Here is a 26762-nt window from a genome sequence, read left to right on the forward strand (position 1 = left end):
TATGACCAGTATTTAAAGAGGTCTCTTGATACGTTTTCAGAGCACATTAGATGTTTTGCTGTATTTTTTCTCATTCCTATGAAATATAATCCCAAACAAGGAATTCTGAGTAGCAGGTGGTCTCCAAGCCAGGCCATCTGCTTCCACAACCTTTCCCTGTGCTAGGAGATGAGCTGATCCCACATGTGAGAAGAAATGTGGCTGTATATGAGCTTCATATGCTAAGAAATTGAGGATAATATCATTAAGGGAAGAGTGGGTTGTCTATGGAGCTGGACATGCAAAGTTAATTTGCCCTTAGCTGATGGTGTCCATAGACTCAAAGCCCCATGCATAGAGCAAGCCACACTCTAGTTCTATAGTCTAGGATCTGAAACTTCCAAGTCTACAGTTGTCATAAGGAAGAAACAAGCCACTGAGCTACCCATAGCAGGCTCTTCATGTGTGAGAACCGGAGCAGAATCTGCGTGGCACAGTCCTAGTATTAGGGAGTAGACCAGTGGGGGAGGAATGCTACCTTGTCCACACACAGAGTGCAGGGAATACCCGTCTTTATAAAATAGAAATCATTGAACTTCCTGGTGGCGCTAGTACATGCAAACAAGGTCCTGTAGGCAACTCAGATATAAAGCCAGGAGGAGAGCAAAGGCTGGGAAAGCTGTGGTTGGCATACAAGACATTGACTGTGAAACCTTAAAATTGTTTACTCAAATTAGTCACTGTCTGGCTGGGTCCTGGATGTAACAGTGGAATGATGGTGAATCTGCAATCTTGAGTCTGAAGAAGATGCTGAAAATTCCTCCACAGCTTTTGCAGAGAGAAAAGCATTTACAGATTGCTCAAGAAATAAGCTCCATTATGTTTCCTGCTTATACAATGATGAATAAGAAAAAGAAAACAAGCAACTGGCTGACATTTGTTCTATTCCTGACTTTAGGCAAGGTTTCCTTACCAACAGAAATGAAGAGTGTGTGTTTTATTGATTTAGCAGTTTCCTGTCAGCAATAAAATGTGTTACCTGTCCAAGTTTTGCCTAGGGAAATACATCATTTTTAATTTGTTTCATTAGAAAAATAACTTATTGAGGTGAAATTCACAGAAGATAAAATTCAGTGACATTTAAGATATTCACAATGTTGTGTAACCACTTTTCCCAGCCATTGGTAACCAATCCGCATTCTGTCTCTATGGATTTATCTATTCTGGATATTTCCTATAATTGGAACCATACAATATGTGAATTTTTGTGTCTAGCTTCTTTCACTCAAACGTAACTTTTTTGAAGGTTCATCCACACTGTACCATGTATCGTCAGCACGTTGTTTTGTTTTTTTAGGGCTCAGTAATACTCCATTGTATGCATATACGCAATTTGTTATACACAATTCACCCAGGGATGGAGGTGTGTGCTGATTTCACCTTGTGGCTGTTGTGAATAGTGCTGCTATCAACATGTGTGTAATGTACTTGTTTCAGTATCTGTTTTCAATCCTTTTGGGTATATATTTAGGAATAGAATGGCAGGGTCATGTGTAACCGTATGTTAACTTTTTTATGCCAACGTGTTTCCCACCGCAGCTGAACCATTTTACACAACAATATATAAGGGTTTCCATTTCTCCACACCTACAACAGCACTATTTTTTTAAAAAAAATCATAGTGATCTTAGGTGTGAAGTGGTATCTCATTGGGATTTAGATAGAGCGAACCATTATGAAGTTCTTTTAAGTCAAATTTTTGACAGTCAAATCAGAGTTGGTGAAGATGCCGCAGAGTGCTGGAACCCACTCTCATGACACGCTGATTGTTGTGGAACTCCTGTCCCAGGCCTTCTGCACATTGGAACCATGTGCAGAAGCAGAACTTTATTTTATCAAGGATGGTCAACTCTTTTGACTGGGTAGGATTAGAAAAACAAAAAAGAGAACGACCAACAAGAGCCCCCAGTAACAGCACTCTAAAATACGGCTCTGCTTTCCACTGAACTCAAGGCTTACGCATTTGGAAGGGAGAAGACTGACTACTTTGAAACATACATCTGAAATCGCAAACCCTTTTTAAGAACAAGGGCTCGTTCTAAATGTGTAGGATAGGATTCACCTGTGTAATATATTTTTTGCTGAGTAGATGAAGCCATTAACAGCACTCTAAAATACGGCTCTGCTTTCCACTGAACTCAAGGCTTACGCATTTGGAAGGGAGAAGACTGACTACTTTGGAACATACATCTGAAATCGCAAAGCTTTTTTAAGAACATGGGCTCTAAATGTGTAGGATAGGATTCACCTGCGTAATATATTTTTTGCTGAGTAGATGAAGCCATTTTTGTAAAAAAAAAAGAATGAAGTTAAATGATTTTAGGTCATTTCTTAAGGAGTTTCAGGCTGTAGAATATGCAGAGAGATCTAAGGAGGGGAGAAAATAATTGGTACAACGAAAGGACAGAGGAATGAGGCTCAAACTAGATACGGAGGGGACGAAACAGAAAGCATGATCTAAGAATATGAAAAGAACATCTTTTGATTTGGTGTGTCTACAGTGCCACACCTTTTTCTCCAAGACCAGGAAATCTGCTTAAGAACAGTGAACTTGAGGCCTCTGAAAAACTGTATTAACTACACTTGTAGGAGCTTGTTCTACCAGTGGCTGTCCTTGAAGGTAGCATATGTTTACAAACCTAATCAGGAGAATCGTAATCATTTCTATTCCCTTTAGTCTTTAAGGAGCATGAAGCGACTACACAAAGAACATTCTAGAATAGCTGTAGCTATCAGAAACAAATTAGAATGAGAGGTAGTGTTTGAATGTTCATTTCCCAGATGCATTTCTGAAAATGAGATAAAGAATTTAACCTGCAAGATGAAATTCTTGAGAATGGCAAATGAATCCGAGATACCAAATTTCTCACTGGAAATTTCCCTAATTGCTTGTTAATTGGTGTCTGATTTCAAGACAGACATTTCACAGAGGAAATGTTATGAATTCTACTTTGGAAAATTATAGTCAAGTCATAGTTGCATTTTTACAGTCTATGTGTGATCCAGTTTTGGGGGTTCTCCTTCCAGTTCCCCATTTGCAGCACACTCTCCCACTTCTGGGCCTCTGTCCTGAACACAGTCCATCCTCTACCCAAACCTCAACCCCTTTGCTTCTCCCCTTGTTTTCCTAGTTAACTCAGTCTTGTCTGTCTATCTATCTATTATATTCAATATTATTTTGTATTAGTTTCAGGCATACCACATAGTGGTTAGACAGTGATGGCCTTTACACAGTGGTCCCCCGATATTTCAAGTACCCACCTGCTCCCATACATAGTTATTACAATACTATTGACTGTATTCCCTATGCTATAATCTACATCCCTGTGTTGGCCCTGAGCGACACCTCCCTCACTGCAATGGGAAATTCCTCAGACTGCTCTGTGTCATAAATCCTATTAAAGAGACTCACACTCAGCTGACTGCACAAACGATGCTGCACTGACAACCGAGAATTATTCACTTTTTTTAAAAAAAAATTAGTAGCACTTCCTCCCACCTATCTGCTCACAGCAAAGGCTGTGTGATGTGAGTCAGTCTTACTACAAAACCGCGTCATCCTCGGAGGTTGCAGATGCCTATTGTGGGAGAATTGATGGTCATAGAAGAAGGCTGTTTTGCTATTGTTAGGGGAGAGAAGAGATTCAGGAAGCAGCCAGGTCTACTCGCTGCCGGTTTTATCTCTTCTGGAAATTCACGTGAGGCTCATCAATGAGACTGCCGCTTGTTCAGCCCTTCAAGTCACTGGGCATCTTCTATCATCAAGGGGAGGAGTCACTGGTTTATGATGGAAGAAGATGCGCAGGCACTGCAGCTGGGTGCTCGCAAGGGAAGGACATTTCACCAAGGCACATTCCATGGGTGTTTCTGGTTTTCCTGATTTCTGCCTCTGGCCATGCCTGCTTCGGATTCTTTGAGACTCTGCCAGCACCCATTCCTTTACCAGAGAATTCGCGCCCTCTAGTGGTAAACGTCAAGTACAGCAGTACACGGACTTCCTTACTTTAGTAAAACCTGAAGTGATGATGGGAATGGTTGGTGCTTTTGCTTAAATTATGAAAGTGGTCTGTTCCAAGTATCTATACACAAATCCTTCACTTTAGGAAACTGACCACTTAAAATGAGCCCCTCCTAAGCTTGACCTGTGTGGCCTGTTCTTTGAGAAATGCTGGCCTAATAGCCGAGTATGGGTATGACATTAGGTATATTCCTTAACTACTCCTAGCTTCTGTTGCTCCATCTGTATAAAGGCAGTAAGAATACCTAGCCCATTGGACTGCTGTAGGACAAAATGAAGTCCTAATATTAAAGGGTTTGAGACTTTGCTAAAATCTCTCAAACAAGTTACTGCTGGTGACAGCATGCCCCAAACCTATCAGTGAAAGGCCCAAGACCTGGTACTAGCACTAACCTGCCCTGCTTCACAGCTGGGCCTTGCCTGGGCACTTCAAAGCCCAATAAAAAAGGGGGGTTTGGTACAGGATCTGGTCATGACAGGTAGCCAGCTCTTACTATTTGTAGTATCAATCCTAATTTATTCAAACCATAGGGACAGAGCAGACCCAGAGAAGCTTGGATGTCTAGACCAAATGAGCATTAAATCTTAGACCCAAAGATCTCTACAGTGGGATGCTGCCATAGACAGAGACCCCTCCCTCCCAGGGACAATCAGTGGCTACACATAGAAGGACCAATAGCTCCCTCCTAGGAAGCCTCTTATGATGCTAAGCTGCCTGGATAGAAAAGCACTTTGAGACAAAGACCATTAAGGGCAGGGAAGGTGTTGTTATACATCTTTGTACCTCCCAGATCAGGTGGGTAAAATAGAAGTTGAAGCTTGCAATTCTATTCCTCCATCTATAAAATGAGCATGACAATAATATTTTCACCATACAGTTATGAAGAACAAATAAATGAGGTTATGTGTAAAATCCTTTGTATGATGATTTCCTGTGGTCCTTGGAAAGTATTGTCATCTGTCGCATCCCTTCTGGTGTAACTGTGTCTTTAGTATCTTCCAGAGACAGGTACTGATCTGGAGAAGGGAAACAGATGCTCCGGATGTGTGATGAGATTTTAGAACCATTTTTTCTTAATGGTTTTTTTAATCCATTTCCTCTAATAAACTTAAAGTCATATCTTCTTTTAATATATATTTATTAAGTTTAATATGTATATTTAATATGTATATTAAAAGTCATATTTGTGTGTATGTATAAACATATAGGGTGTCCCCACAAAATGTATACACACTTTAAAAACTGATAACTCACTTAATTTTCACTCCTTTTCAGGTTTAACTGATTTGAAATAATGGGTGAAGCCAGACTAAGCTTTGACCAAAGAAAATTTATCCTAAAGTGCCACAAGACTATTTTTTTATGGGGATACATAAAAGATAAAGCTTATGGTATTAAAGCAGCAACAGTTGATGAATTGAGAGCCCTCAATTACCAAACAAAATGAGTCTTGATGTTTGCAATTCCATTGCTTTTTGCATTATCAGCAGTGCCTGGACCAGAACAGTCATCGATTTGAAAACAGGTGTTGACAAAAAAAAAAAGAAAGAAAAAGACTAATTTCTGTAGATTATTTTAAATTTTGAAAATGAACTGTATATTAATAACCACTGGCTTTATAATCATTCAAAGTGTGTATACATTTTTTGGGGACACCCTGTATATATGAATGTATGTGTACACACACACACACACACACACACATACACACACACACCCTTTAGGCTAACTGAAGTTTTGTTAAGTTTTTGAAAAATATATTCTTTTTTATTTCAGAGAGGAAGAGAGAGAACATCAATGATGAGAGAGAAACATCGATCGGCTGCCTCCCGGGAATCAAACCGTGACCTCCTGGTTCATAGGCCACGCCAGCAGAGTTACGCTAACTGAAGTTTAAACAGAGCAAAATAATATAATTACTCAGCAAGTTGTAAAATCAGTATGGATTATCCTATTGATACATTTTAATCTACGTTTATATTTATCTTCTATGTATTTTCAAGTTCTTTCCACTAATATCATTTAGTCAGAACTCATATTAATGCGATTCTACCCTTTTCTGGGTAACACACGTGTCATGTCCTCGGCTGCCCCACTAGAGGGAGCCATTCTGCAAACGGTGAGGTCAGCCTGACAGAACCATGCGACATCTGGGTGCTGCAGAGAGGCCACGGCTACAGGTGACAGGTAACATAGTTCAGGTTTATTAAAAAACACATAGGCGACAAGTCAGAGCTTTGGCAAGGAATGATATGGAGAAGAATTGAAGGCATTATTCCACAAAACATTCACAGTTGTGTGCTAGAGACAAAGAGAGCAGGGAAGGATTTTAGAAGCATTTGCGGTGGACAATGGATGGCCCGGCTTCATCGTACTCCTGTTTGCTGATCCACATCTGCTGGAAGGTGGACAGAGAAGCCAGGATGGAGCCGCCAATCCAGACCGAGTATTTGCGCTCCGGAGGGGCAATGATCTGTTGTCAGGATGAGAAAGAAGGGCCATTAGTGTGCGAGGGCGGGGCCTGGCTGCTACCAGGGTCCCAATTTGGTGGATCTGGCTGAGGTCTCATGGACATCAGAGACAGTCTGGGCCGTCAGATGTCTAACCTGAACCCTAACCCAGGGGACTGTGAATAGCTTCTGGGTTTAGAGAGTCTTCATTGAGCACATTTGTTTTTCTGGCTTCCTTTACACAGTCTACACCAAAGCACCCATAACACCCCACCACGTTCAGTCTTCTGATGGGCAAGCTGAAAGTTGGCCCCAAGCCCTGCAAGGCCCCCACTGAAGAGCCCTGATGAAGTCTTTGATGTCCATGAGCTGAGCCTCTGAACTCAGCACGACATACTTTCTGTAGAAACACCCACCGGAGTCTACAATGAAAAGTTTGGATTGTGCCAGAACTTACTGTATAGGTTTGTTTTCCCACCTGATTAATCCCACGGAGATGCACTGAGTAACAGTGAGGGGTGAGGGGTTCCCGGCTGGGGTGACCTTTTTCCCGGGACAGGTTCAGGTCAGGACAGAGGCCTGACAGGGTAATATTTAACATGCTAATATTTCTTAAATAATTGAATGAGGTGCAGAGAGCGGTGAATCAGGCCAGAGGTCTTGTCTACCTGCAACAACCCCCAACATGGCCGTGGCAAATTCCACTCTGGACTTGGATATTTGGGTGGAAATGAATACGGACACTTGGGCCAAACAGACAAGGCATTTCTGAAACCACGGTAAAAAGGTCTGATTTCTGTTTATCCCCCAAGCTCTGGTTGAACATTTATTTTTAAAACAAATAGTTAATATTTACTGAGTATTTATTATGTGCCAGGCATTATGCTAAGCATTTGTCCTGATATGTATTATCTGATTTAGTTTTATTTATTTATTTATTTATTTTAAAATTTGATTTGAGAGAGAGAGAGAGAGAGAGAGAGAGAGAGAGAAATATTGATCGGTTGCCTCAACCAGGGATAAAAACCGCAACCTGGGCACGTGCCCCGACCGAGAATCAAACTCACCACGTTTTGGTGTATGAGACGACGTTCCGACCAATTGATGCTCAATGGCCAGGGCTCATTTAATTTTTCTAACTGCTTCTAACAGTAAGTATTCAATTACTCCCACACTACAGATGAGGAAACAGACTGGGAGAAGCTTACGTAATGGGCTAGCTCACACTGGTTGTGTACACGTCAGACCCAATATTCAAACTTGGACCTCTCCCACGTGTCTTTGTGGTTTGGTTTGGTTGCTTTAGAAGTCACCTTTTTATCTGGGATAATTTTAGATTTACAGGAAAGCTGTAAAGCTAGTGCACAGAGTTCCTGTAGACTGGTCCTCCAGTTTCTGTTTCCCCTAATGTCATGATCTACTATGGCCTAGGATTTAGTGCTTTTCTCTTACTACACTGGAGCCCAAAGTTCCACATTCATTTCTATTCAAGAAGCCAAGTTTGGAGAACTAGGAACTACTCAACTCGAGCTACAGCCTCTCTCTGTAACAGACCCCCAGCCTAGGCTCCCTTTGTCAGTGAGCTCAGCAGCTGGGTTCGCCTGGCTCCCTTCAGGGTGGGAAGAGGAGGGGGTGAGAGCAGATCAGAGTCCTCAGAAAATGGTCTCATCTCTCACCTACAGTCTCTTAGAGCCGACACTACAAAGCACTTCAGTCCAGCACTCTTTTATGTGACCTGCATACCCTTTCCAAAGAGAGAGAGCGAGAGAGAGAGAGAGAGAGAGAGAGCAAATCACAGAACTTGTTCGCGTGCTTTTCATGTGTGTGAACTGCACCTGCACTGCTCCTTCTACCGCTCCGCTCCGTGTGACCGGGGCAAGAGGGTCCCAGCGTGGTCCCTGATTTCACAGAGCGATAACAGCTTTTGAGAAGTCGCCAACCCTCTGTGAGATTGCCTCCAAAGAATGATCTCTGTGTAACCTCTGAGCTCCCTTGACTGGGACGCAAACCTGACATACTACAGGGGTCCTGGGTGGCTCCAGGACTGAGCTTGGTCATCCTGTGTTTTTGAGTCCCTATATCACAAGGTGTGCCAGACAGGTAAAGGTCAAATCCTCATTCCTGGCCACTGAGAGGTGATCACGTTTAGTAGTGGAAGAAAGGGGTATGCTGTTGCATGTACAGGGTTTAAACCTCTTCAGAAATATATCTGGTTCCTCTGTCACTTTCTTTTAATGTTCTACACATGAGATGCACTATTTTCTGATGAGGAAACACAACTAAATATGTACTTTAAAGAGGAATGGGCACATGGCAGCTTTGTTGCTCTCTATCGCCAGCTGCTAAATGTAGCTGATAGACAAGAATAATTACAGATTAAATGTTGTACAAGATAATTCAACTTCTCTTATGAACTGGATTGACTTATGTCCTAGAAAGTGTGGAACTTGTACACTCGGACCCTCTGCCTAGCCCTAAACCATGTGACCATGTGTGGCCTCTGCAGAGTCCTTCACGCCTGGTGGCAGGGTTGGCACCAGCAGCAGAGCCGTGGGGTCTGTTACCAAACTGTACCTTGATCTTCATGGTGCTGGGTGCCAGGGCCGTGATCTCTTTCTGCATGCGGTCAGCAATGCCGGGGTACATGGTGGTGCCCCCTGAGAGGACGTTGTTCGCATAGAGGTCCTTCCTGATGTCAATATCACACTTCATGATGCTGTTGTAGGTGGTTTCGTGGATGCCAGCGGACTCCATCCCTGGAAAAGAGACACAGGCCATAGTCCTTGGTTGGTGGGTTGACCCAGGTCAGACAAAGAAGAGCTACATGGAAGATCTTACGCTGACTGAAGCTAAGCAGACATGATAATCAAGGAACCTCCCATCTCAGAGACCAATAGGTCCTTGGAATGCTCCATGTCCTCCTACCTCTTGTCTAGTGAGGAGCCCTTGCTGGGAGGAGGGGGGCTGCAATGTAATGTCACCGATTTTTAATACTCACTACTAAGTCTGGTTTGAATCAGGGGCAAAGTCTTGAATCTCCCTGGAGAAGGCTCCGCACTGAGCCCGTGTAGCAGCCATTGCTCACAACTCCCCCAAGTCTCTCCTTGGCTGCTGTCTCGTTCTCACCCCTGAAGCTGAACCATCAGAAAAGTGCTCATCTCATTTGCACAAAGACTCATCTTTCTTCCATCTTGGTAATGTTTTTTTATCTGAACTTTTTGTTAATTTCTGATGTGGGTCTTTTAAACAGAACCTCTAAATAGCCCTTATCTTTTGCAGTGCTGTGATGATGAATAATAAAAATAGTAATAGTAATAGTAGTAGTAGTAGTAGTAGTAGTAGTAGTAGTAAAACCTAACTATTAATTTCTGACAATATCTAATGATTATTGCTAGCTTGTTTTGGCCAGCCCCTGGGCTAAGTGCTCCACACATATCTCATGTAATTCTCACAGCCACCCTATGACATAGACATTGTTACAATCCTCATTACAGATGAAGACACAGAGGCTTGGGGAAGTTAAGTGATTTTCCCAAGAACATGAAAGTAGAACTAATACTCAAACCCAGGCTCACCCCACCCAGAGCCTGCCCTCTATAAACAGCTCTGCTAAACTTTCTCTCAAGGTCAGCGCTAATGTAGGCACAGGCTCTTCCATTTTTCTCTCCCCCACCCATTCCAAAACTCTCAGCATTCAGTATGCCCTTCCCATCCATCCAGTTGCTCCACTGTGTCCTACGCATGAATAATATTTGACTTTCACCCTAAACCACACACCAAGAATGCTTCTGGATTAACTACTACATAGTGTGGCTTGGAATGAAAAGTCCTTTCCTGGCCTTCTTAAGTCTTCTCACTTGATAAACATGACCTTCTTTGCCCTGATTTAGAAATGTGTTTGGCCTTGTGGCCCTGTCACATGCCCCCACATGCCCCCACATGCAGAAGAGCACTGGCGGCCAAAGGCTGGCTGAGTAGGGGGAATGGGGTGACCTCCCTGTCCCAGGATGTGACGCTGTTGCCTACCGATGAAGGAAGGCTGGAACAGGGTCTCCGGGCAGCGGAAGCGCTCATTCCCAATGGTGATCACTTGCCCATCTGGCAGCTCATAGCTCTTCTCAAGGGAGGAGGAAGTTGCGGCAGTGGCCATCTCATTCTCAAAGTCCAGGGCTACATAGCACAGTTTCTCCTTGATGTCTCGGACAATCTCACGCTCGGCTGTTGAGATACAAACATGAGGGTAGTAAAAACCCCAGTCCTGCCGAAACCAATTTGGCTCAGTGGATAGAGCACTGGTCTGTGGACTGAAAGGTCCCGGGTTCGATTCTGGTGAAGGGCATGTGCCTGGGTTGCGGGCACATCCCCAGTGGGAGATGTGCAGGAGGCAGCTGATCGATGTTTCTAACTCTCTATCTCTCTCCCTTCATCTCTGTAAAACAAACAAACAAACAAACAAAAAACCTCAGTCCCTCCCACAGTACTGGTTCCTTCAAAACAGTATGTAAGTTTAATATTCTGCAACCCCAAATCCAGGACGGTAATTAAATTATAGTCCACCAGGGGACCACTTCTCTTCCTAGCAGAGTGCCTCACACATCGTAGACCCTTAGTAAATATTACCTAGCAAATGGTGACGGGAATAAAAGGAACTGGCTAGAGAAAGGCACAGAGCAGGAAATCCTTTTGTACATCGTGTTCTTGCAGGATTAACTGATCACTCTCTGTTTTACAACCGTTAGTTATATTGGATTTTCGGTTGACCTGGAAGTCTTATGCTGAAAAAGTCTTTTGAGGGTCCTCACTGTTTTCAAAAAGCTCTGGAGATCCATGTCTCCTAGACCAGGTAGATTCCAATTCAAACCATTGGCATATGCATCACCTTCTAGAGAGGGGCAGGCCCTGGCTCAGGACCAGTCCTGTCCAGAGTCTCCAGGTGCATGTGGGAGGAGGTATGGAAGAGTGGGCAGGCAGACACCTTTCAGACTCCTGCATTCCGAAGTCCTAAGCTATTGGTTCCATCTGGACCCTGGGAACCTTTGGGAAGTATCTTGGGGGGTACTTGTGGGAAGTAGAGTCAGGAACAAAATTAATTTAACTCCCTACTCCTAGAGGAGACTTTAACATCTTCAGGGCTCAAACGTGGAGCCTAGAATAAGCCACCGGCATGTTCAGAAACCTACCCATTTAGACAATGCCAAACTGGTGAGGGGAGGGCAGGTAGCCAGGGCCAAGGCCACTGAGGATGTCCCAATGTCTCTATAGCATCTGTCTCTGCTTCTTGTGGGTGGAGACCAGGTGGCACCAGCTCGGAGTCGGAAGACACACATATGACTGCCTGCTGGGTTGTTCTTAATACTCGCTAATAACTATTGCATGCTTACTCTGTGCTGGGTTCCCATGTGCATTATCTCATTTACTACTCACAATCACCTGAGAGACTATGGCGTAGTGAGGTTGGGGAACTTGTTCAAGGTCACACAGCAAGTGAGTGGTAGAAGTGATCCCCAAGCCCTGTATAGATGTCTCCAAAGATTGCCAATCACCACGCATAGTATCCTCAGTCTCTGCACTCTCTCTTTTCTGTTTGTGAGTGGAGGGGACTAACAAGTGTTCAGAAAACCCAACTCTGACTAGCTCATCATCCAAGATGGCTATTACTGTTCTTCCAAGGAAACAGCATAATCATTTTGCAATTTTATCCAATTAAAAAAAAAAGCCATGCTTGGCTCTGCAGTCCATCTGCAGCCTCCCTCCCATCATTTCCTTGGATAGTCCCTGTGGTCTGTACGTTACTAGGAAGGACATCTCTTCCGTTCCTTCCCACGGGCCTCACCTGTAGTCACGAAGGAGTAGCCACGCTCCGTCAGGATCTTCATGAGGTAGTCGGTGAGGTCTCGGCCAGCCAGGTCCAGACGCATGATGGCGTGGGGCAGGGCATAGCCCTCGTAGATGGGCACGTTGTGGGTGACACCATCTCCAGAGTCCAGCACGATGCCTGGTGGACAATTGAGCGCAATAAAAGTCACAACAGCAGCCTGCATGTGACTTGCTGGTCTAGGAGAGAGGAAATTTCTAAGCTTCTTATTTGAAAGAAATAAAAGAAAGCATTTGGTTGGCTAGGAGAGAAGGGACAAGGCTTGGGGAAATGAAAGAGTAGGAAGAGAGCAACAATAGAAGTCCTGTTCAAAGACAAGCTCAGGGGCTCATTTTTAAACGTTGACAATAGACCTATTAGGCCTAGGATGGCCCTGTCAATTCTCAGTAACCCTCAGTCATCACAACACACCTATTTACAACCACCAAATCCCATGACTGATGGTGTATCCCGGGGAGGCTCCCATTCCTCTCAGGCACCTACCAGTTGTACGGCCAGAGGCGTAGAGGGACAGCACCGCCTGAATAGCCACATACATGGCTGGGACATTGAACGTCTCGAACATAATCTGCAAAGCAACCCAAAGAACTCAATTAGCGACGCTGTTAATCTCCTTGTTGGTGAATGCAGAGCCTGGCTTTTCTGGCCTAAGGAAAAAGACCTTAAACCTGAGGCCCAGATGGGCTGTGATTGGCCTCATTCTGTGGTTTGCCTGCGGTTCTGTGTAATTGGTTCCACTTTTTATGTAGTTGCTGGGTCAATGCCAGCCCTAGATTCTGAGGTCGCTCTGGCTGCGGTGGAAAGAGCCCTGTTTCCTGGCAGAGGACCACATATGAGGGCCAAACACTCCACCCAGCTCATGCCGTCCAGGGAACAGATGAGAACAAGAGCTCCTCTGAGTCACGCACGGCCAGTTCGTGCACACTGAGATGCCCGCAGGCCTGCCTTTCTCCCTCTGCCAAACCTTCCCAAATCTGACTGCTCACTATAATGTCTGACATCATTTGCCAGAGAGCCATCGTCCTCAACTACTTTCCTGCCTTCACGCCACTCACAGGGCCAACGATGCCCATCGGAAACAACGTGTCGGGTTACCTGGAGCGGCTCCCGGTCACAAGTTTCCCTGTAGAGAATAGCTGCTCGTGTGCTGCTGTCAGCGCTCGGACCTCCTCCCAGGAAAAGGCCTTGCGGTCTTTACATGTGTTATTCTCCAAGCCCAAAAGATTGGGGGTCAATTCCAGGCTCCGGCCACCTCTGCTGTGTGACCTTGGGACATTCACCTAATGTATTTGAGCCTCAATTTCTTCATTTACATAATTGGAATAATGATACGTTCTGCTTCACACGTTGTTAAGATTTAAAGAGACAAGGCGTATGAAATGCTTGGCCCAGTGCGTAACCACAGTGAGCATGAAATTGACATTAGGTGTTCTAATTGCATAGCTCGCCCAAACCGGAATCCTGTGTCCGGCTGGTGGAAGGGATGGTTTCCTGCTGTCGGTCACAGTAACGTTAACAGTAATAACTATTACTTACTGAATGTGTAGTGTGCCAAACACCAAGGCACACATTTAACATTGTGACTCACAAATCTTGACGAGCTTTTGAAAGATAATAGTACTAATATTCCCAACTTTTAAACAAGGAAGCTGAAGCTCTGAGAAATTAAGTGGACTCTTCCAGTTACGTGGCTAATAAGTGACAGGTCCAGTTTTCAAACTAAACCTGACTCCAGATCCAAAATTCCCCACTGTATGTTGTCCTGCATTTTGAAATGACTTCTCCTTAGAAGTCTTGAACCTAAATGAAATCTCTCAAAAGTCCGATTGCTCGTGCAGGTCAGAGGGGAATGGCTGCTGCAGTGAGGATGTGAGTTCATCAGGATGCTCCTGTCCTTTCGCATCCCCAAGTTCCTGGAACATCGTGGGTCTGGAGGGGCCTGCTGGGCTGGGCCAGCTCTCTGCTGTCCTGTACAGCCCCTCCCAGTTGAACTTTCCCAACCTGAAGTGCTGGGCCCCAGAGTGGGTATTTACCTGGGTCATTTTCTCCCGGTTGGCCTTGGGGTTCAGGGGTGCCTCGGTGAGCAGGGTTGGATGCTCTTCAGGGGCAACACGAAGTTCATTGTAGAAAGAGTGGTGCCAGATCTAGGGGGGCGATGGAGGGGAAGCACAATGACGTGACGTTGGGGCACAGCAGACCCCGAAAAGGGACCAGCATGAGCTCCATGAAACCAGGGCCAAATAAAATGTGACAATCACTCATTATGTGTCTACCCTTTGATCAATGAGACTGAGGCTCCAAGACTCCGAGTATCTTACGCAGGGATTTATCTACTTAGCCAGTAGATAAATGAGCAAAAACCCAAACCCAGGTCTGTGAGGCAGGATGGTGCAGTGGTCAAGGCACAGGCTTTGGAGTCAGGTCTGAGTTCAAATCCCAGCTCAGCCACTTCTTGGTTGTGTGCCCGTAGGCAAACTTAACCCCATTCAGCTCCAGTCTCACCATGGCTAATATGAAAATCCTTAGCATTTCTTGGCGAGAATTAAGTAAGGAAACCCTAGAGTTACTGTTTAGCCCAGTGCCTGGCCCAGAGTAAACGTTATCTTTTGTCTTCTTGAAACTCTCATCCTATTTTAGTTCATGCTCGTGGGGAAATAACTTAGTTGAGTAACAGGACAGATGCATGAAAACATGAATGGAAGGATGAAGCTGGCCTGAAGGCCTAGCTGCCTTTTTAACACTTTAGGGAAGTTTCCCTCTGTGGTATATGCTTAACGAAGGCTGCTTCCAGCCTCCCCCCGCAACCCCATTGGCTCCCCAGGCTGGGAGAAGCCGCCTCCCCTGAACACTCTAGCCGTTCCGTTCACTGGCACAGGTTTGGCTTTCAGGTATTTCCAAAGCCAGTGCCCACGTACAGCGCGTTTGCGTGAATGTACTTTGGACATACGTGTGCTGTGCTTCCTCTTTAATCCCTGGATGCCACAAAAAGCAACACCATGGTACAAAGGGCTAAATGGATTATTTCTAAAAGTGTGACAATTCTCACTGGCATCATGAATATTAGCTATTTCCAGAATTAAAACAAAGCAAGAACTGCTGGCGAAAGATTATAAATTCACAAAAGCAAGATCAACTTTATACACTCTTTATCTCATTCCGGTTTCTTTGGTTTTGAATTTGTAGTTTCTGGAAAGGAAATGAGATTTCTGAAAGCTCTTTCATGGACTAAAAGCATCAGAGTACTCAAGAAACCCTGCCAGTCATATTACGTGCTGCGGTTACCATGAAACATCATTTAAAAAGCAACCAGTTCTCTCCCTTCCTCTCTGTCTCCCTCACCCCCACCCCATCCATTAGAAATAATGAAACGTTTTATTTGTTCTCCAGGGGCTTACGTTCTGAGGTGCTGGCAGCTCCACGGAGACCACCTGAAAGAATATTTTCTCTGCTATTAACATCCTCTCCTCAGAGCAAAGTGCAGTATTAACCCAAATCCAGAATCTTAGACCAAACAAATCTAATGCAATGCAATTTTTGTCCAGAAGCTGAGGTTCCAGCATTATTACTGATCACTTCTAGCAGCACTATTTTTTTAAACTGCTAAGTGTGTGCTGATGAATAAAACTCCAGATGTTGTGGTTCTAATATATTTGGCTGCACTTACCAAATTTTATGCCACTTTCTCATTGTTCCTTCTGCCTTTTCTCTGACCACCTGTGTTTCTATGGTGCCTCACAAAACACCAAAACCCTAGGATTTAACTTAGCTCCTCATTAGCACTTTTACATGGGCCTCGGAGATAAAGACCTCACCTAAATGCAACACAGAGAGACACTTTTAAAAATATTTATTTAGCCCGGCCAATGCGGCTCAGTGGTTGAGCGTCACCCATGAACTTGGAGGTCCCTGTTTGATTCCCAATGGGGGGCGTGCAGGAGGCAGCCAATCAATGAACCTCCCTCATCATTGATGTTTCTATCTCTCTCTCCCTCTTCCTTCCTCTCTGAAATCAATAAAAATATATTTTTAAAATACTTATTTAAAAAGTATTTTAAATACTTTTATTTAAGTATTTTTATTTTATATCAATAAAAATAAATATTTTTAAAATACTTATTTAAAAAAAATTGTTGGTTGTTGTGCTTCAACCTGTTGAGGGCCATTCAGGAATGTGCCAAATCCACAATGTCACAGCCCTCTTTCCTGCAGTGAATCTATCCCCCCCACCCCTACACCCCGGCCTTTTATTATTTTTTAATGCTCAGGGTAAGTTGATGAAAAGCTTTCAGGAATGGGTGGGGTGAGGCTACTCCCAGCTCCTGAACTACTCTTTAGCTGTGTTGCCCCGAGAGGCAGAGCCGTGCAGCCTCTGATGAGAGAAGGATCATCCCCGGCTGCTGCTCAGACCATGCAGGTCTGGGACGTAACCCGCTTGACTGAGCAACACTGCGGTCCCCACTGCTGGCAACGGATGACTTTCCCACCTACAGAACTTTAATTGGTTTATAAACCCTGATAGGCAAGGAATTCTTTTTTAAATAAATACTTCAGGATTTTTTTTCTCAGTTTGTGATCATCTAGAATAAACATGAACAAGTAAAAACACAACTGGGCCATTGCAGCCTGGCGTTTAGAATCAGGGCCCTGCAGCCTGAGGGCTCAGCCTGCAGCGAAGCGCCAATACCTTTTCCATGTCGTCCCAGTTGGTGATGATGCCGTGTTCTATCGGGTACTTCAGGGTCAGGATGCCTCTTTTGCTCTGTGCTTCATCACCCACGTAGCTGTCCTTTTGTCCCATTCCTACCATCACTCCCTAAAAAGATTCAACGCATTTCGAGTCAGCCTCTCCCCAAACTTATGTATCGATGACAGTCCAGTCACAATGGGTTAAATTACTGGGAGACCAAGGTCCTCTTTTGGTACCAAGAGCAATATATTGAGTCCTATGATCGCTATGTTCTTAAGCAACATCCCTGAGTTGATTGGAAATAGGCCCGAATCGGCCTCCAGATGGCAGAGGACCCTCTGGGTAACGCAACTGGACCTGTGTGTTGTATCTTCTGTGTTCCTCAGTGGGCAGAGAGATTGTGTTTGTCTGCTTTGCCGCTATAACAAATTGCCTGGCACATATCTGTCATGCAATAATTATTTGTTGAATGAATGCATGAAATTTTACATATAAATTAAATGACATTTTGTCTCTTATAGACTGTTCCTTTAAAGCTGAATATTACTTTCTAATCCTTATGAACTGCAGCATTCTGTCTACATACAAATGACCACCAGTGCTTGATTTCTGACCAATACTAATCACCATTAAGACATTTGTCAAATGTATTTTTTAATCATTAAGGTGACACTTAAAACAAGAAAAGAAAAAATTCTCACTACTGGAATTTTAAATTGCACTATAGTGACTGCTCTAGAGTTGCAAAAACAGTCATGGCTACTATAGATTCGTAGAGTGGTTTATGCAAAATATCTCCACTGCACACAGTTCAACAAAGAGACTGTGTATTCATTGGGCGAGGCTTCTGTTATTTGTTCTTGAGAATATACACCAAATTGAGAGCCATAGATATCAATGCGCAAAATACATTTCTGATGTGAAGGAGAATTTCTGGGGTGAAATTCTCAGTTTTTACCATGTGGCTGCCTCCAACATTTTGTATATACATAATATTATGTAAAAAATTACCATGTGGCTGTTCAGATATATTTTATTGACAGCTAACATTGTGTAAAATTACAGTTGGTAACAAAGCTTACTTTCATCTAACATCAAGCTCTTTGAGAGTGAATGACCTGGGTTTTCGTATAGTTTCTCTCCAAAGAGCAGGTATATATTAGAGGATGATAATGATGATGATGATAATGACAATGATTCTATTTACACAAAAAAGAACTTACGAAAAAGGGGCAAATTTATATCTGATAGACACCCACCAGATAATCTGTGTTATATATGAAATTGGCACTTATTTCTTGATATTAATCACTAGAGGTATTCTTAGCAAGGTTACATAATTTTGAGGAAGCAAACAATTAGACAATCTATGGATACCCATTGACACTCAGACATAGAGGGGCCTAATCTATAGCTCTGTTTCTCTCTGTTCCAAACAGACTCTTGCTCACCTGATGTCTGGGACGCCCCACGATGGATGGGAAAACAGCTCTGGGAGCATCATCCCCAGCAAAGCCCGCCTTGCAGAGCCCAGAGCCATTGTCACACACCAGGGCGGTGCTGTCCTCTTCTTCACACATCTTGGCTGGAGTGCGTCACAAGATCCTGCAGGGAACAGGGAAGAAATGGCGCCAGCTGTCATCCAGCAGTTAGGACACTTACCTGACCACTCCCACCTTCCAGGCTGGGTTTGGGGCCCCTCCTCTGGGCTCCTGGGGCACTAACAGCTGTCCCTTATCTGACATATTTATCTCAAAGCACTTCCATTAGACTGCTGGCTTTTTATAAGTCAAAACTCCGACTTTCATGTTCATACACCTGACCTCTAGCACAGTGGCTGGCATGTTCTCATGTGTTCATAAGCACTTTAAACATTGACTAAATGAGTGAATGAATGAACAGCTGTAGAGACCAGGTGGGAATATCAGACTATGAGACCAGATCCTCACAGGGACAAGTCACTCGTCACATGTGAAAGAAGTAAATGAAATCTGCTGTCACTATCCACTCAAATTCACATTTCTTTACCTATAGCTTAAAAGAATTTTTTCAAAAATGTAGATTTTGAAGGGTGGGCAGTATGAAAAATTTGGAAATGTTGAAAGGCTGAAATGTTTAATGTAAAATGTTTAAAAGAAAAATACCTTGAATCTTGAGGACTTTTATTTTGCCCTTGGTAAAACAGTAGGCCCATGAAAACATTCTAATAAGCAGGTGCTTTAAATTTTAGGGGCCAAAGTTATTCTCCATTAAGAAAAATCATGGCTCCGGGGAGGGTTCGGGGGCGGGAGGTAGGGGGGTAAGAGATCAACCAAAGGACTTGTATGCATGCATATAAGCATAACCAATGGACATAAGACACTGGGGGATGGGGGAGGCTAGGGGACTGTCTTGGGCGGGGGGAAAAATGGACACATATGTAATATCCTTTGTAATAAATAATAAAATTTAAAAAAAAAAAAGAAAAATCATGGCTAACACAAAGTCCAACAAGTGAGGGAGAATCTAATAAATTACTCACCATGCAGTCGATTACTTTGCTGCCATTAAGAAAGATAAATAAAAGGCTAAGCTACAGGTATATTCTTATGTAAGAGAAATAGGTTAGAGGAAGTAACATTGGTGATCCCATTGAAATGTATTTTTATACATTGCAAAATGATTAGGCATATATAGCAAGGTACTGATGGAAGGTTATTTTGAAGTGGTGGATTTTATATATGTTTTTATCTCCCCCAGTCTGGGCATGTACTCTGAGGCAACCAATCGCAACTGATCGATGTTTCTCTCTCACATTAATGTTTCTCTCTCCCCCTTCCTCTCTCTAAAGTCAATAAAAAACATATTCTCCAGTTAAAGTTAAAAAAAACATTTAAAATTGTTTATGGGCCTGGCTCGTGTGGCTCAGTGGTTGAGAATTGACCTATGAACCAGGGGGTTTGATTCCTGGTCAGAGCACATGCCTGGGTTTCAGGCTTGATCCCAGTAGGGGGCGTGCAGGAGGCAGCCAATCAATAATTCTTTCTCATCATTTATGTTTCAATCTCTCTTTCCTTCTCACTTCCTCTCTGTTATCAATAAAAATATTTTTCTTAAAAATAAAATAATTTATGGTGCTACAGGCATTGAGTTCTCAATAAATATCTGTTCTTTAATGATTATTATTAATAGCATTATATGATTATTATCATTATCAGATCTTTTTATTGCTAGTCCAGTGATGGCGAACCTTTAGAGCTCGGCGTGTCAGCATTTTGAAAAACCCTAACTTAACTCTGGTGCCGTGTCACATATAGAAATTTTTTGATCTTTGCAACCATAGTAAAACAAAGACTTATATTTTTGATATTTATTTTATAGATTTAAATGCCATTTAACAAAGAAAAATCGACCAAAAAAAATGAGTTCGCGTGTCACCTCTGACACGCGTGTCATAGGTTCGCCATCACTGCGCTAGTCTTTGCTTTCTTTCCACAGTGCCTCCAAGTTTAGGAAGGAAACCCTCAACTGTGGATCCCACTTGTAAGAATGGGAATGGAAATGGCTTGCCCTTTCTTTTCTCACCCTTCCCTGTGGGAGTTGGCTTCTTTCCTAGCAGATGAAGAGGCTAGAAGGGAAGTGAGACAGGAGTGCGAGGGAGACAGAGCAGAGAAGCAGTCCAGAGTCCAAGGCATTTGCCAGAGGCGCCGGCACCGGGATCACAGCCTCTCTTCAGATGTGCTAAGCAGACTTTCCAAACCAAAAGTAAGAGCTGAAAACAGGATAAGATGTTTGGAAAAGGACGCAATACAAATGTGATGAGATGCTCAGCATGAACACATGTCTTTAACAGCCCCTTGTGTTGGGCAGGGAGGGTTGGGGGCGGGGGAGTGTTTGAATTTTCTGCAGAAATGTAGGCTGACCCTCAGCATCCGCTAGCATGCAGACCAAAAAAGTTCAAAATCAGTAGATATACTTTCATTTAGAAAAAAAAACGTCGCAGAAGGATTTTATCATCTTTAAAAGGAGCACGGTCCTTACAGAAGAAGCCTGTGTCCCCGGAAAGGAGTGGCTCAGTGATTTCCAGCTCTTATCTAACCTGCCTGGGCAAGATGGTTTGCAGCACGCACAGCATTTCCTAATTAGGTAAAACACACTCCAAAGTCTGCTTTTGGAACTGCACCCGGGTCAGGGGGTTTGCTCCAACCGGGTGCATCTTGTGCCAAAAATGAGTAGCTAGTGGGAGGAGGGGGGAGGAGAAGGGGGGAATGTTGCAGTTCCCAGCTCATTGGTCTTGAAAAGCAAACCATATTTAGTCATGAGTCACAAAATGGAAGGGGGAAATCTCAGCGTGAAAACTCCCAATTTCAGGCCCAACCTGCCAAGCCCTGATTTATGGCAAAGTTCAGCCCGGGGTGGCAGGGCTGGCGCCAAGGTCCTGCCTGCCGGAGCAGGCTGAGGGAATTGCAAACCGCACGGGCAGAAGGCTTCGGCATAGGCAGCTGTCAGATGCTCGCTCTGCGCCCTCCCTCTTTACTTGCAGAAAAAGATTCAGCTGGTTTCCTGCTGCGCTCTGCTGCAAACCACCCAGCGACCAGACCAACTGCTGGCGTGGAAACTCACAGACACATTCAAGAGACATGCCTTTCGCACAGAAGACACTACTGGCTAGAGGCAGAGGAACCCAGAAACACACACACAAACAGGCGACACCAAAGACCAGGTAACTAAAATCCAGTTGCAGACAGACACCTCCGCTGCACCAAAAATCCAGTCCAATGAAGACTCACCACACCACATCTGAACCCCAAATACTGGAGTTTCCAGTGCCTGAATATAAATAAGTGTGTGATTGATACAAATTACGAAAATGCAAACAGCTAGACTGCATCCCTGACATGTGTTATAAGATCTGGGCTGTTGGTTTAGCATGAACAGATTTTACAGGTGACACACATTTCATTTCAACTTCCTCTCCCTCTCCTCCCCCACACCAAGCCGCTCCCGAGCCTTCCTTTTAACGTTAGGTAATTAGAGCTAAAATTTAGTAGTACTATCATATGAGTAGTGCAGTCTTCATTCAAAAATTTCCTAGTGCCTGAGCCCAGCCAAATCCCTTTGGACAGCGTCTGAGGATACTGGGTAGCATCAGAGCCGCTGGCATCGCTAAGTCGCGTCCCTGGGCAGTGCCACTTACCCTGACAGTGCTGGCTGGGCTTCCCGGCTCTGGGTGATGTTCAGGGAAGCTGAAGGCTGCAGGGTTATATAGCCCCTTGGCCTGCTCCCCTCCCACTGGCTTCCCAAACAAGGAACAGAGACAGACTTGAGCCAGTCGTTCAGTCTAACACAACCATATAGGGACCTCAGCACAAAACTCTCTCATCTGGGTGGCCAGCGGCCTGGGTCTCTTCCACTGCATTCCACGGCGCTGCTCATGAAATGGGAGGCAGCTCAGCTGCCTGTGGAAGATAAACACCCCAAGCCTTCAGAACAACTGCTCAACCTTCCAGAGGCACCGAGCCGGTGCAAGGGGGCAGATGCAGGCGCGGCTGGCACATTCCTCGGAAGATGCCAGCCTGCTGTCCTGCTGGCATATTCTAATGAGCTGGGAACCTAAAAGAGCAACCTTTTAAGAACTCTCTAACAGAGGTGGCCAGCAATAAAGAAAGATATTGCTTCCATTGTCCATAAATAGATCCAGGGAGTGACAGTTTTATGGTAGTCAAGGCTGTTTATAAATGGAGTCCGTGAGCGGTGTTAATGGAATAGGAATTGAAGTGGAGACGGGGCTGCTGGGCTGTATTTCACAGGGGAACTTGGCAGTCTGCATTACCATAATCACTTTAATTCTTTGGTACATGAGATATGTCTGCTAACTTGAGCAATTTAGCAGCACAACGAGGGGACATTCTTTGAGTAGAGTGTCCACTCAGTGTCCTGTCACAGAAGCAGTTTGAGAGAGAAAAGAGCATGCTTAAGGGAAGTCTCCCTGACCCTCCTCTCTCCCTACTGACCCATCTGACAGGTGATAAAGCAGGGATTTCTCAAAGACAGGTATTGAATGAATGCCAATCGGGCCTTAAGCTCTCATTTCCAAATGTCAATGTCAACCTCAGTGTTTTATATTGGTCTTCCCTCCACCTCCAAGCTAAGGTTCTAACTCAATTTATGATAAAAATACTTTTGATGGATACCTTGAATATTTCTGGGCTGCTGACATTGAACATGTGGGGGGAAAAATCCCAGAATGAATGGCTTTATTTTACAGCTATGGCCATCTATTCACTCATGTTACTGTGCCGAATCTGTTTGATTTATGCTATCGATGTATTTCTCTTTGGGAAATTGCACTGTTGATTATTTTAAATTTTCAAATAGACTAAACCTAAATGATAATAAATTTCTCTGTGTTGTTCAGAAAACTGTGTGTAGTTTTTATCAATTGGAAAACACAACTGTCCAAATGTTCAAATGTGGAGATGACATAATATAACATAAAGTTGAACATTTGGAATTAAGCCAATAGTTTTTCTAACAGGGGTGATGTGAAGTAAAAAAAATCTATATTTTCCTGATTCAGAGGCAATTTGAGTAGAGGTGGGGTTTCCCCCTCCCCCCACTTCTGTCTCAAGCAGTGTCTGTGTAGCCCTTGGTAACTTTACTAAGTGAACGTTCCTTGAAACACCAAAGAAAAGAGTTTTGGTATTTACTTTTATGGTTCTTATGTCATTTTCTTCCTTGACTATAGTGTACATCCACAGGCCTGACAGTAATTATACTATGATAAACAGACATACAAGGAGACGCTTCAAGGTTTAGTTTTTCTTACAAGCTTTCCCCTTCCCTTTTTCTTCCCTTCTTCTTTCCCTCCTCCCTTCTTTTTTTTCTCTTTCCTTCCTTCTCTCTTCTTTCCCTCTCACTCTGAAAATAAATTTCTAAGCAGTTGATTAAATGGTCTCATTGTCTGGGCTTGAGATTTATACTTTCGTACCCCATCCAAGTGTCTTCCGTGAAAGAAAGCAGCTCTGGATGAGAATGTGTGTGTACAAAGAAATCTCCAGTCGAGTGGCCAGATATTCTCTGGGGCTCTCAGCCATGTATCCAAGGAGCTATGGAGCAGTTAGGAAAATAGTAGTGTCTGATGGCTTGGTTGCAGTTCAGAAAAGCTATAAAATAAATTCTAAACTATAAGCACAAAGTCAAGAACCATCTCCAGATGTGTTGTTCTACAAACCTCATACACCATCTTAGTAACATTATTTAGTGATGATTTATTATAAATTCCCTGAGACCTGGGACAATTTTTAACTCGTGTTGAGCCCAGTCCAGAGCTGAGTAAGCAATGTATGCTCAATAATTGCTTAACAATTTCTTAATTATTCTTTATTCCCAGAATTTGTTGATTTAAATTAGGCCATGTCAATACTGGCAAACATCCCCATAATATGGATGTCTGGTAAGGAAATGATTTTCTGGTGCTGTTGAAAAATTGGTCTGTAGGAGTTGTTTTCTCTAGACTGGTCACACTCATTAGCTATTAGTGCAGCTCATAAAATTTGTTTTGTCTGACAAGACACAGTGAGAGCAAGGTATCTTTTCCATCTCCCATTCTTGAAATTCTCCAGGTTCTAGAATCCTCAGAACCAAAGGCTGAGTTCTTCTAAGAGAACCCAAGCAGACAAACTCATCAAACCCATGTTGGTACAATGACCACTCTAACCACATCTGCAGGGATTTTCCAGGTTCTGTTCTGTTCTGCTCCTCACTTGATCATAACAGAGATTCTTCATGGCAAATTTGATTTGATGCCTCCTATGGGGATGTGAGCACTGGTATCTGGGGGATGTGCTAATTCTCAGTAGATGGTGTTTATTTTCATAGTGTTCTCATTGATTTCAAAGTCTTATAAGCTCAAAGAAGCTCCCATAAGAGAAGACACGTGGCATACTAAATGTAAGAAAAACGTGCAGCATAAGGAGGGAATGTGGTGGCCATCAGCCTCAGACCTCATCTTCGTGTAGAGGCAAAAACTCTTAGATCCACACACAAAGGATTTTGATTCAGAGTTCAAGTTCTAGACCTACCACTTACTAGCTCCGTGCCCCCTCTCCGCCTTAGCTTTATAGGGAAAAGGGGGTTACTAATGATACCTTATCACAAGGTGATAACGAGATGTGACTAGTTAATAAACAAGAAGTACCTAGAACACTGCCTAGCCCATGGGAAGCTTCATGTAACTATTACCTGTTACTATCATAGAGTTCTGTGAGAGGAAGTTAGATCTAGACCTGAGAAAGACACTTTCCCAGATGACAAAAGTGCAGAGGAAACTAGACAACTTGGGCTAGTTTCCTGTCGCTGCTTTGACACATCACAACAAATCTACCGGCTTCAAACAACAAAGGTTTATTGTAGGACAGTTCTTGTGGTCAGAATCCACAACAGGTTTCACTGGGCTAAAGTCAAGGTGGTGACCTTTCCTCTAAGCTCTGGTCAGTCCCTTCCTCCACCTTCAATTCCAGCAGCGTAGCATCCAAACTGCTCTTCTGACTCTGACCATCCAGCCTCCCTCTTAGAAAGACCCTTGTGATTGCATTGGTCCCTGCTGGATAAGCTAGAATAATCTTTCCATTTTAAGACCATTAACTTAATCACATCTGCAAGTTCACTTTTAAAAAAATGTTTTTATTGATTTTAGAGAGAGGAAGGGAGAGAGGGATAGAAACAACGATCAACTGCCTCCTGCTGCACACACCCTACTTGGGATCGAGCCTGCAACCTGGGCATGTGCCCTTGAACTGGTGACCTCTTGGTGCATGGGAGGACATCCAATAAACTTAGCCACACTGGCTGAGCTCCCTTTTTTTAAAAAAAAAAATTCTGTGTCAGATAACACATTCACAAGCTTTGAGGATTAGGATGTGAACAAGTTGGGAAGGCCATTATTCAGTATTATTCCATAAGCTCATCCCTTCATACACAGATGTATTTCCTGTTGCATGTCAAGGCATTTATAACAGTTTCTCAGCTTAAATTTTTTTCACCTGTGGCACTGACTAACATTTAATAGACACTTAAGAAATAGCATACAAGTCCTATTAGGAAAGGGATCAGAAAACTAAAACTGTCTGTCTACCATCTCATAGAGGACAAATAGGAAAGTAGAGTACGCTTGTTTATTTCTTTAGTCTTTCAGAGTGTCCAGAATATGCCATGAATTTCAAGATTAAAAGTGCACCTTCAAGTACTATTTTCTTTTATTTATTCACTTGTACAAGAACAAAATGCATGTTGGATTGCAGAATAGCACCTTGTTAGATTTTGGAGCCAAAACGACTTCTAGCATTCTTGTTGTCACCAAAAGATAACTTGGGAAGTAAGGTTTAAATGTGAAGCACATAGAGCTTTAAAAGCCAAGTTAAATTCCTGGAGGACAAGGGCACTATTTATTGTCCCTTTGTTAACAGCGTTTACATTTTGCCTGCTTTTCACCTTATGTACCCTCACTCAGAAGTAGTGTGCTCCAACACTTCCTCAATAATACTGAACAATGGGCTTTTCCACTAACAAATCAGACTCACAGCTTAAGACCTTTGCCCATGTCATCCCTCTGCCTGGAACATCTTTCTGCAATCACCTCTCTAACTCCGCCTCTCATTCAAGTTCTTCTGGCTCTACTCATCCTCAACTCAATTAGGTGTCACCCCCCCCGC

At 43.5% G+C, this 26762-nt stretch overlaps 1 protein-coding gene across 1 annotated transcript; it reads right to left on the bottom strand.

The window, feature by feature from the left end:
- Positions 1-6239: 6239 nt before the first annotated feature.
- ACTA2 (actin, alpha 2, smooth muscle, aorta) lies at positions 6240-22374 on the bottom strand. The gene is made up of 9 exons (XM_006765694.2): positions 22247-22374; positions 18522-18675; positions 17068-17196; positions 14417-14527; positions 12867-12951; positions 12342-12503; positions 10535-10726; positions 9083-9264; positions 6240-6531 (listed from the first exon to the last, which is right to left on the bottom strand). The coding sequence occupies exons 2-9, from the start codon at positions 18648-18650 to the stop codon at positions 6388-6390; spliced, it is 1134 nt and encodes a 377-aa protein (XP_006765757.1). The 5' UTR covers positions 18651-18675; positions 22247-22374; the 3' UTR covers positions 6240-6387.
- Between the last annotated feature and the right edge of the window lie 4388 nt (positions 22375-26762).

The sequence above is a fragment of the Myotis davidii genome, unplaced genomic scaffold, assembly GCF_000327345.1.
Source record: "Myotis davidii unplaced genomic scaffold, ASM32734v1 scaffold2260, whole genome shotgun sequence".
Taxonomy (NCBI): Eukaryota; Metazoa; Chordata; class Mammalia; order Chiroptera; family Vespertilionidae; genus Myotis; species Myotis davidii.

Bases quoted from the DNA above. Each gene is read 5' to 3' on its own strand.
- ACTA2 (XM_006765694.2), bottom strand. From the start codon at position 18,650: ATGTGTGAAGAAGAGGACAGCACCGCCCTGGTGTGTGACAATGGCTCT. The intron at 14,528-17,067 runs GTATTGGCGCTT...TCGCCCCCCTAG, and splicing joins ACTGGGACGACATGGAAAAG to ATCTGGCACCACTCTTTCTA. The intron at 12,504-12,866 runs GTAGGTGCCTGA...ATTGTCCACCAG, and splicing joins CGCCTCTGGCCGTACAACTG to GCATCGTGCTGGACTCTGGA.